The sequence below is a fragment of the Gavialis gangeticus genome, unplaced genomic scaffold, assembly GCF_001723915.1.
Source record: "Gavialis gangeticus isolate Ggan-Ray unplaced genomic scaffold, GavGan_comp1, whole genome shotgun sequence".
Lineage (NCBI taxonomy): Eukaryota > Metazoa > Chordata > Crocodylia > Gavialidae > Gavialis > Gavialis gangeticus.
The window spans coordinates 15,146,298-15,158,408 of NW_017729032.1; the positions used below are offsets into that span (position 1 = coordinate 15,146,298).

The 12,111-nt window shown below is 40.6% G+C and overlaps 1 protein-coding gene across 3 annotated transcripts in view; it reads right to left on the reverse strand.

Moving 5' to 3' along the window:
* Window positions 1-12,111, reverse strand: part of GRM5 (glutamate metabotropic receptor 5) — a 601,605-nt gene that overhangs the window by 183,299 nt on the left and 406,195 nt on the right. For all 3 annotated transcript variants that reach the window (XM_019525401.1, XM_019525400.1, XM_019525399.1), the window contains exon 3: window positions 6,931-7,166. In XM_019525401.1, coding sequence (XP_019380946.1) covers window positions 6,931-7,166 — 236 coding nt within the window. The remainder of the gene's footprint in view (window positions 1-6,930; window positions 7,167-12,111) is intronic.

Genomic DNA, 12,111 nt, shown 5'->3' on the forward strand with positions numbered 1-12,111 from the left:
GGGAACCCCACTGCCCACATCCCTCCAGGTCGAAAATGACCTGTCCACCACCACTCTCTGGGTGCGGTCCTCCAGCCAACTTGTGACCCATATGACTGTGTAGGCATCAACACCACAGTCACCTAATTTTTTAATGAGAATGGGGTGAGAGACAGTGTTGAAGGCCTTCCTAAAGTCCAGAAACACTATGTCCACCACGATACCTGTGTCCAAGGATTTTGTGACCTGGTCATAGAAGGCCACCAGGTTGGTCTGACAGGACCTGCCTGTAATGAACTGAAGTTGGTTGCCCCTAAGCATAATCTTCCCTGCTGGCCTCTTGCAGATGTGCTCCTGGATAATTACTGAATCGAATTACTGACCCCTGAATCGGTTGAATCTGAAGCAAATACTAGTCACTTTGCACAGGCCTAGTATATAGTACCGTATAGAGCTCTCCTCAGTGCCAGGCTGCTTTCTTCTTCTCTGAATGACACTAAAAACTGGAGATGTGTCTGCCTTGAAATAATAAAATACTGACTTTGAAAAAGTTCAGATTTAGATCTGAACTCTAGCTGGCTTGGCTACAGTTGGCTAAATTAAAAACTCCGAGAGCTGAACTGCATCCACACCATTGATTTTGAGGTCTAGATGCAGATCTGAACTTTGGGTTTGGGATTGTTTTCACTAAAATCTAGGTCTTGACTATGCCACTCAACCTGATAAGGCCCAAATATGGGAAGTAATTCATCACACTAGAGACAAATAATCATTCCAGTAGGATGATTTAAAATGTTTGTAATTTTTAGGCAAAATGTAAATGAACTTCTAATAACCTTCACTTTATGGCTTTTCTTTATTTCTGATAGAAATTATAGAAGTTAGAACTTGCCATCTTTGTTGTGAAATGCAGGTACAATGAGGGATGTCCCTCAAATTAGGTTAATTATAGAGGTCCAGGGTAAGCAAAAGGGTTACACAGAGATTTTGTTCATATTAGCTGTGATACAGCTAGACAAAACCATTTATGGATTTGGGAGTTTGTTTTTAGCCCACCAATGCTTGCAGTGCTGGAATGGAATGAAATTGTATTCATATTTTATTCCAACATCCTATCCAAAAACCATTTGTCAGGAGCTTACTTTTGACAAAATTTCTGATTACATTCTGAACTCCAACAACCTAGGAGTCCTCTTGACTTTATAAGAAGTATGTGTAATTTCAAGTGGATTAGTTTTAGTAAAAAAGTGTAGATATTTTTGCATTTGGCTTTTCTGTGCCTGTACTATTTTAACGCTTGTCCTAATATCTAACCTAAATTATCCTTTCTCAGATGAAACTGATTACTTCTTTTTCTACCATTTATGACACTGGAAAACATGAATGGCCCTGGATATCAGCATTTTTTTTATAACAACTGTTTATACATTTGAAGATTGTGTAAAATAGAAATGCATGAACTTTCAACTGTTGCAACTTAGGCTGCAGAGCTGAAATCTATGTAATGGAAAGGAACTAGGATTTTTTGTGATCTGATGATGGTCTTAGAGGTTCATTGATGTCTATGGTATTGTTCACCTGCTTAAACTTATATACATTTAAATACCTTGTGGAATCCAGGCCTTAATTAATAAAAAGTATCTCACTGGTGCAAAGGGGAAGCAAAATCTATTTCTTGTGAAATCCCTAGTGTTTTAGGGTCATTATATCTCTCCTGTTTAAATCCTTTCCTTAGATGTTGGCTTAGTAGGATAGTTTACTGCAGCCCTTCTGCAACATGGAACTGAGACCACTTGAAACACAAGTCAGATAAATCTGCAAACTTCCCATTTCTTGTAGTGCTCCAGCTGGGCAGAAAAACAATATACTTAGCAACAACAGTGGTACCTACTTGGATAAAGCTTGTATACTAAAATCTGTCAAAGAAAAATAGTCCAGATGTTAAAATTTTCACCTCAGCAAGAACCAAAATATATACGAAGCGATAGAGACTTATTAGAAGTTGATAGACATTAGAGGGAAAAGCCCTATTTTCATTTGTGGATACTTTTCACATGTTTTCTTTACTTGCTATATTATCACATTTCCATGTTAGATGCTTCATTGGATTCTTCTTACCTACCTCGAGGGGGCGTCAAGCCACCCATTCCCCTCCAGTACAGGCTGGGCAAACCCCAGCACAGAGTTACATCCCCTTCCTTCCCCCACTCCCGCCATGCAGCCAGCACCAGGAGTGGGGCTGGGATGCATCAGCCCAGTCCAAATCAGACAGAAGTTAATGAAGGTGTTCCACTTTGGAGTGCCTTCATCCAAACCCTCATGTAATGAGGGTTACTTTGTCACATGATCAGGCACTTTAAAAATGCTCTGCACTTCTGTTAGGTCATGGCTGTAGAGCACTTTCAAGAGGCGGGTCATGTGACAAATGACCCATACTTTGTAAGTGCCCTGTATTCAAATACACACCTGGAAGAGAACTGCTCACCTTTCATAACCTGGTGGTTAAAGCCCTCATCCAGGAAGTACATGACCTAGGCTGTAGGCCTTCCTCAGCCTAACTGGATTCACACTCCCATCTCCTAGGAGAGTGGTCTGACCCACAGGCTCTCCTTTCAGAACTTTCTAAGATTGCCAAGCTGGATGAAATGTTTTAAAAAATAAAAAGTAGGACAAAGGATAAAAGAAAATGTGAAAAAAAGGAAGCAGCCCCTCAAGTCCTAGACAAATGGTAGCCACCTTTTTACAGTCTGTCTTCTTGCAAGGGTCAGAATGTTTCATTAGAATGCAAATGGCAAACACATCAACAGAAAAAGAAAATAGGATATTTTAATCAGTAGTAGGTCCTTAATGATTTTTAAAATAAAATAGTAAGTTATTTCACATGCTATTTTGTCATGACTTGACATGCTACTGCTGCTTATATGACATTATTTATATTCACCATATTTGCTCAGTACAATATGGAATTTTCCCTCCAATCAGCACAGTGGTAAAAACCCCTTGTTTTATATTTGTATACAAGGAAACCTCATTAAATACATTGTCTATCATGACACTGCTGCCAAAACCACCATGTGCTCAGTAATGGAAACCAACTATTAAATTTATTAAATGTAGCTAACACTGAATATGACAGAAAACAGGGGCAGCAAACAGGGCAGGCAGTTTGCAGGATGTCTGCTGGGAGCAAGAGGAGGAAGGGGAAGGGGAAGAGAAGCCAGACATCAGGCACCAGATCCTCTAGCTTTATTTGAGAAGGACCAGGGACATTGCCACTTTAAGTGTCCCTCTGCCCCCAAAATATGACACTTTAGTACTTCTTATCATTCTGCCACTATGTGCCCTTTTTCTTCACATCTGTAGCATACTGTATACCAGCTGTGGCCAGAGGGCCTTCCTGCTCACACTTGCCAAAGAGTTTAGGCTGTCTGAAATACACTGTAAACCCCCAGTGTGGTCCTACTTGGATTACTGATGTTAAGTGCATTATCCCGCTGGAACTCCTCTAATCCATCCTCATTACCACTTGTGCTCTCCATAATCCTGTCCATATACCATATTTATCATATATCTTCTCAACATACATCACTTTTTCTACATAATTCTCCAACCATTTTTCTATCTCCCCATCTCTACCACATCCATGTACATTTGAATAATTATTGCCCTTTCTCTCATCTTTTTCTCCTGCAATAGATCTTATCTCTTTAAGTTCTTCTTTCTCACCTATTACTACATGCCTTCCATAACCTTCTCCATCACAAAAATTCCCAAGACTTCCAGTCAGGAAAGGTGACAAGACTATTCAAATGTTCCACTTTAACATCTAAAAGGTCAAACAATATTTTCTCTATAAATTCATATCTATTCATTGCTCTTATTCTCAGGCATAAATTACCTGCCACTCAGTCTCTTGCTTCTTCCCATGTCCTTTCTCTTTGTGGGTCTGGTTTATTCCTCCCACTAGTTTTCTTCTTCTCTTCAAACACTGTTTCCTTCCTTATTTCTCTCTCCTGACCCCCTGTTCCCCTTTTCTCCTGTTCCTCCTGCTGACTGGACTCTTCCCTCATTACTTCCTTCAGTAAAGCCTCCAATCTCACCAAACATTTCTTTCCTATCTTCTTTTGTTCCCTGTTCCCTACCTTTATCCATCCTCCATCAGACTCTTGATCTCTACTTCCACTCTCTGATTCACTTCACATTTCTTACACCATTTTCCCTTCCTTAACTGCCACTCTAAAACCACTGCTGGTGCTGTTCTGGGCTCCTGCATCCCAGCGTTCTGTCATTATCCCCTTGTTGCTCCTGGCATTGATCAAGTCAGTAAAACTGGGCCTCTACCCAGCCACTACAATTAATCTTAGCCAAGGAGTGGCCGAGAAGCTATGCCTCTGATAGGATCCGACCACAAGGATAGATTAGTGCAGCCTGTCTGAATAACATATATGGTAACTCTCATTACACACAGTCCTCCTTAGTATGCATGGTGATTTTTTCAAGTCATGGTGAGCCACTACACTGCATACATTTCAATTTCCTCTTCACTCGCACAGATGAGCTGTGCTTTTCTTTCCCATTTCCAGGAACAGTGCTAGGGAGGTTTTGGGTAGCTATAGCCACCCCAAAATCTCCTTTTGCAGATAACATAGATAAAACACATGTTTAAGTGGGTATTGTTAAAAAAATATGTTTGACCAGAAGATGTATAGCGTAGCTCTCCCAATTTTCTGTGTAGCCTACCTCAGCACCCACACTGGGAAGAGGCTGGCACTGCCCCTGCCTGTTTTCAATTATCCCTGTTTCTTCACTAGACTCTAGTGCCTAGAGAACATCATGAAATGGGGCCCCAAACAGTTCACCCATAATCCCTCTGTCACACTCTCTTTCAGCCTGTTGCATATGATTAGGGTGACCTCGCCCTCCATGAGGTGGAGTTGAACTAGGTAGCCCAGGATCTCATCTGCATATAAATTGTTGGAGCATCCCAGGACTTAGGACAAGAATACCTGGTTCCAGTTGGTGATGATCCTGCTTTGAGCACGGGTTTGGACTAGATGACCTTCTGAGGTCCCTTTCAACCGTAATTCTCTATGATTCTATTATTCCAGTCATTAGCAGGGAGATAACGAGCGCATGGAATCTTTGCGGAGGGGGGATATCAGGAGTACACACACACACACTGAGCAGTAGTGAACTGTGGGGTCACCAGGGCTTGAAATACTGTGGATTGCTGGGGCCCAGCCCAATGAACTATATGATAAATCATAAATCTTTTGGCTTTGGACTAATACTATGCACAGTTTGTATTATATATAAAGTAGGTACAAAAGTGCTGCTTAAAAGTTGTTTATGGAGTACCTGTGCTAAAACGTACAGCAGCTTCCCAACAAGGTGAAATGCATCAATTCTGGATAAACTAAGTCTATAGGTATCCATAGTAATTTTCCTATATGCAAAACAAAGATGTTTATTTTAAGGTCATTGTTTTTCGATCTACCTCTAACTTTCCTATGCTCAGGCAGAGCAATGTCTGATTGTAGGGGGAAGGGAAGGGGCTGTGGCAAAAAGAAGTTGGGGAGGGGCCAGAGGACAAAGAGGCTACCTGCCCTCCCCCCCGCAATTTTTCCCCCTACTGTAGCAGTGGAAGAGGGACACATTAAATGCAAGCCTTCAGTAATTAGATTCTTTACCAAGAAAATTAGAACAAATTTATAAATTTTGCATATATAGAATCTAAGTACTGGGGAGTCAGCTTATATTTAGGGTCATCTTAGATTCAAGTAAATATGGTATAGTAATCATTTTTATAATTATTGACATTACTGACATTTTTAATTAATCTCATGAAAGTAAAAATACAATTAAAAGGTGCCTAACAGGAATACATTCTGAAACAAAAATTATCCTTGAATCATTTCATTGTTTTTCTCAAAAAGAACTATTTGGAAGCAAGATCTAAAAACATTACAAATCTGCTCCCTCCAACCTCCCTCCCCCCTGCCCAAAATCTACATAGAGTATTGCATGAAAATAAATTAATTGAAATGAAATTTCTAATGGAAAACTGTTTAGACAAAACCCTTTTAACCGATTCTAGTGAAGCAATTACCGCAAAACAGAAAAAGAAAGTTTATCTAAGGTACTTACATAGTTTCTTATTAACATAATATGAACTTCTTACAATCTTAGATGGAATTGTTCTGACATTACCCTTCTGAGGTAGAGAATACTAGTATCCCTGTTTTGCAAATGAAGAACTGAAGCATAGGAGACCATTTTTATAAGGGTTCAAGTAATTAAAGGTTCAGTCATTTCATGAGAATTACTTATTACTTGCTTGTTTGCTTCTCCCAGCACTGCCCTCCTCCATTCTCTCCTCTCTCTCCCTCCCTTTCTAACTTTGTATTCAAATCACCATCTCCATTTTACACACTGGTCCATGCATGTCATTTCATCACATCTGATAAAGTGAGCTCCAGCTCAGAAAACCTTGTGCTATACATAATTTAGTTGGTCAGGTGCAAATCTACCCTATTTTCTTAACTTGCAACTAACATAGTTAATTCTTATTGCTTGAGATATTCAGAAGTGCTTGGGACTTCAGTGTTGGAGGCATCTTTGAAAATCCTATTAAAATTCTGACCCTATGCCACTTTTAAAATTTGACCTCAGTAGTCACACAGAAAATCTTGCTCTAAGTGACTTTCCCATGTCAAAAGTAGAAGAAGGTATTGAACATGAGTTGCAAAGCCCTACACCAACACTCTAGCACCTGAATTTGAATTCATCTCCAGGCCAGAGAAGGGATAGAACTCCAGTCCTTCCAATTCCGGTCCCCACAATCCATTTCTCCAGGCCTCGCTGCTTCAGCATGACAGTAATTAATTGAATCAGGCATTGATTTTAGATAAAATAATACTAACACTAAATAATAATAGTAAAACTGCTTACTGGTGCAAGTCTTGTTGTATTTAAAGTTCTGTTGAGGAGACCCCTCCAGTTGACACTGGAACCTGTGCTGCCAGAATTCCTGAAACCATGGGTTTCGGTGGTTGGTTTCTGGCCGAAGCTGCAAGTAATAATCATCAAACCATTTCACATCAGGAGACTGAAGCTTGATTGTTATTCCACCAACAGCTTCACGCTGGTATCCGTCTGTCACATCGTACCTGTCTGCCCAGCCATCACTGTGGAGAGAAATAAAATAGAAAATAGTCTGTGAAGATTCTGCTGCTTGCACCATTCAAAAGAACAAGGGAACAAGGGAAATGCTTCCTTGCAAATAGAAACACACTCACACCAGAAGGATGTAGAGGCAAATTTGTTGAAATACTAGCACTGTTTATATTAGAAGTATTCAGCAATTTCTATTTTATGTACTGTGCTCCTCTTCCCTTAATCCGAGGAATCAGTATTACAAACTGTGTGCACGTGCATCTCTGCACTGCCCCGATCCATATAGACTGCAGTAGGATGATGCAGCCTGCCTCATCAGACACCAAAAGGAGATTGCTCACCATTAAAATAGGATGTGTTAGCACGTTGAAGAGAAGAGGAATTCCCAGCCAGGGACAATTTGAACCAAATTTAATGTGATCGTTAATGTGGTTGTGAACTAGATATGTACTTGGCTTCTAAAAAAATCATAATTGGAAAAAAAAAGTGGGATGGCAGAGAGACACATAATCACGTGATAGGATGTCCTTATCAGTTCTAGTCTACTTAGGTTTTTCACCAGCCCTGTGTCTTTGAACATCCACAGAGTTGGTAGAAAAACAATTAACAAAATGTCCAGAAAAATGTCAGCGAGATTTTTTTTCCCACACATTTTTTTCTTAGTGAACATCACAATTCTGACAAAAATTACCATAAAAAAGGAGGTTTCATTCAGGAAGTTTCATTCAGAACTTCTGTGAGTTATATACATCAAATTAAAGCATTGCCTACACTTTAGCTTACAGGTGGAAACAATTGTATTAACAAATATTTTATCAGTCTATAATTTTTCCTGTTACTCTAAGACAAAAGAGCATCCTAAAAAAGTGTTAATATCATGCCAATTTTTACTTAAGGCAGGACTTAAAAGAAAGGATTGAAATGGGATTATAGGTAATTGTTGCAGGGGAGGGTCTGTAAAATAAAATATGAGAATTGTGATCAGCGTTTAAGAATGAGGGCATTTATTTTCTAATATTATTTAATAATAGCTAAGTATAAGATTGTAAATTTACTTTGTATTTCCAGTATTTTATGGGTACAGCATTTTTGATATCTTTAAGGGATGGATGAAATTGCTTGTGAATGTGGATGGATAAATTATCTGTAGATACAGGCTGTGTCCAGATGTGCAGGCATGTGTAGTTTGTGGTACCATGAACCACACATGTGGGATGTTAAAATGTGCCCTGCCCTGCAAATTTGCAGTGTGGGAGCAAAATTTGCTATTGGGATTTCATGTTAACAAAAACATGTCAGGAAAAAAAGCAGTGCAGAGCATGTGAAGATAGCATGTGCTGGAACGAGTGGAGGGTTAGTCTTCTAGCAAGATGCTTTGGCTTCCGACTGCTCCATTTGTGCCCCGCTGCTCCAGTGTGCCAAGAGCCAGGAGGAGCTCAGCAAAGGCAGTTTGCCCAAAGCAGGACAGTGTGTCCTGCAACAAAGCGCACGTGCACAGGTGTGCACTGAGGCACAAAGTATCAGCAGAAATTTGTGCCGCTGCAAGCACACACCCCACCAAAGACCTGCATGTTTATGGCACTTACACATGAATCATCATAATAACAAGAATAAATCTGGCAAAAATTTGGCACATGATGTTTTAGATGCCTAACACACTTTACCTTTTGAATTGTAAGTGTGGGTATTCACATACTTTTGATTGATTATAGTCATCTTTCCCAGATCCTTTAGGCATAGTCTGAAGACCCCTATGACAACAAATGGAGGCTGATAGAGCTCAGAGGAGTTTTGGTGCCCTAAACCTAATCTCTGTTCTTAATCCCTGTTCTCTAGTGTCTTAAACCTAATTTCTGCTCCTTTATCCTCTCTCATTTTCTGGACCAGAGACACAGGATGGTGATGCAAGAACCATCTCACTAGTTTCATAAAGGCAAGAGTTTACTGAACTATGAAACTCTGAGACCTAGGGGGGATTATTTATTGGACACTTGGGGACAGAATATAGCCAGTACTTGTAGCCTAAATGGCAGAAGGCAACCACTATAAATTAGAGAAAGCAGCCTAGCAATTTTAAAATCACTGCGTAATACAAATTAAATATATTACCATACTTTTTGAGTCACTACCTCCAAGGAGATAAAGAAAGGGAGGTGGAAAAGATGAACCTTGTTTTTTGGAAAGCATAATTAAAGCATAATAAAGAAAAAAAAATGTTTCCAGTTATGGCCACGTCCAGCAGGAACAGACCCTAATCTCCAGTTCACTCACCCTCCCTTTCCAGGTCAGGCAACAGCTATGGTTTAAACCCTTTCACAGATAAATTCTGGCTGGGCTCCACAGGCAAATCTAGGGTTTTGAAAAAAAAGAAGCCAAAAACAGTCTGCTGTGAAATAAGAGAAGAGAAATGGGAGAGACCAGGAATATCTAAGAGAAAACACATTGCTGAAGAAGGGATAGCTTGATTATTTGAACATCAAGACCATTAAAAAGAAGAGAAGGTTGTTAACACCTTCCGAGTGAAAAACAAATTAACAGGAATCAAGTAGATAATAAGAAGCCATGGAGTCAGTTGACAGCCCCCTGGTGTTGCCCAAATAGAAGTAGCATGCAGAGAAGGCTAATTTTGGGGGAAATGCTGTGCATACTGTGCTACTAAATAAGGCATATGATTATAACACAAAAACAGACATACATTCTTTTAAACACTCTCATTGCATTTTATTTTAGAAACTGAAAAAAGTGTTATTCAATGGGCAGTTGAATTGATTGTCCTTTGTCCAGTTTCCCTCCCACCTCAAATCTTTTTCTAGTATTATTAAGGTTAATAAATGTATTCATAATGATTCAACCAAGCCTTTCTTTTTATTCAGAAACCTGTTTTTAACCCACATAATAATGATAGAATTGACATTCTACCCCTAGCTAGTCCTTTCCATGCCAATTAACTGATCAATAGCAGATGAGACAAATGCCCCCCACACCAAGTAGAGTGGAAGTTTGCTGAGTGATTAGCTGTCTTTATCTTCCATTTAGTCTCTCTATGATACCATTTCTTTTTTCTTGCTGTTTAAAAGCTCTAAAAATATTAACAAGCCCTTGTGCTTTTATGCCAAAGATCTGATATTTTCTCCCTTCCCTGGGTGGAAGTATGTGGATAAATTATGTGTGCATCTCTTTTGGCAAGCTCTTGTTAACTCTTGGCTGCATGTGGAATAAAAAGGGATAGATGGCTCACTAGCAGGCTTTTCTTAGACTGTAATTCCAGTTTTAATCTTCCTTTCATTCATATTACAACACATATGCACAACTTTCCTTTCCAGCACTAGAAATGAGTTTTAGTGGAAAGGGAAGTTGAGCATAATTCTAAGCAGTGCAACATGCAATGCTTCCTCCCAGATGATATTTAGTAGGAGTGTCTGCACAATTAGCTTGCATATAGGATCACTGATTCTATTTACTTCTGAAATGTCCAATCACTGTCCAGCTGACAAGGGGTTGTGATAGCAAATAAAAGTCAGAAGCTGATAGCAACATCTAATTTGCATAAAAGCAAACAGGTTTGCAACTGCCTGCATTTGTAATCTATTTTATCTAGCTGTTCAGGCTAAAATGGATGTTGGTACTGGATGTTGGTACCTTTTGACTTTTTGGCTATGTCCACACAAGCATGGATGTGGATTTCCCTGGGAACGACTAGCACTGGGACACCATATGTCACTGCTACTTGTCCACTGGAACATCTGTGCCAGACACCCTCTGGCTCATGGCAAGTTACTCCAGGTGGGGTAGGGAGGGCTCCAGCAGCCTTATCTGGGGTTCTGGGGGCCTCTTGGAGCTGCAGCAGCAGCAATCCTACCATTTGGAGCCTAGCTAGCAGTTGGAGTGTGGCTTCAGTGTGCGCTGTCCCTGTGTATACCACCCTGCTTCTTTTTGCATGGGTTTTTTGACCCCAGGATCTCCTGGGGCCAAACCCAAGATATCCTGGGGTCAATGTGCATTATGTGGCACTACAGATGCATCTGTGTCACCACATACCATGCAGCTGGTCTCATCTGGATGTGGACTTTGTGGGCTATTCTTCTGTAATAAGGGTGAAGTGTAGCTCAGCATTACATTGTAAAACATCAATGGCATTTAGGCTATGTACCATACTCCATCCATTTCCAAATCACTCAGCTGTGAATGGCAAGCAAACAATTGGCATACAACCAACAAACTTGATTGAACAAAAATAAGAGACCATGGAACAATGATTGGGGAAAAAATCCATCTTGGTCTAGACAGCTTTCTAAGAGCCTACTCTCAATTCAGTTTATAAGCCTAACAAAAGATGATGCTATAGAAACAACATTACCATAATATCTGAGGTTATAAAGAACCTAAATTTATACAGGGAACATGTGGCAGGGCACCTTTGGCAGCAGCCAGGTGCTTGATGAGGGCAGTCATTTTGGACCCAGGGATATAAGCTGGGCTGCAGTTTGCTGCAGGAGGAAGGAGGTAATATCAGGCTGAGAAGCTGCTCCAGCCAGAGTCAGGAGGTAAGGGGAGGGGCTATGGGGTTGAGGTGACCCCTTGCCCTGGGTAAGATGTAAAACTGCAGTCTGCCATGGAAGGTTGGTCTGATGAGGCTCCTGGTGGTGTGGGAGCCCCCAGGAAATGCAAGGCCAGTTATCTCCCCAGTGAAAGGCAGGTTGAGGCACCTTATAACACCCACCCCACATCCCTGGTGGTGTTTTAATAAGCAGGGGGAGCCCAGGATCATTAAGGATGCAGGTGTCGTGGTGGATGTAGTCTTTCTGGACTTCAGCAAGGCCTTTGACACCGTCTCTCACCCCATCCTAGTTAAAAAACTAGGCGACTGTGGCATAGATGCCTACACAGTCAGATGGATTGCAGATTGGCTGAAGGGTCGCACTCAGAGGGTGGTGGTGGATGGGTCATACTCGACCT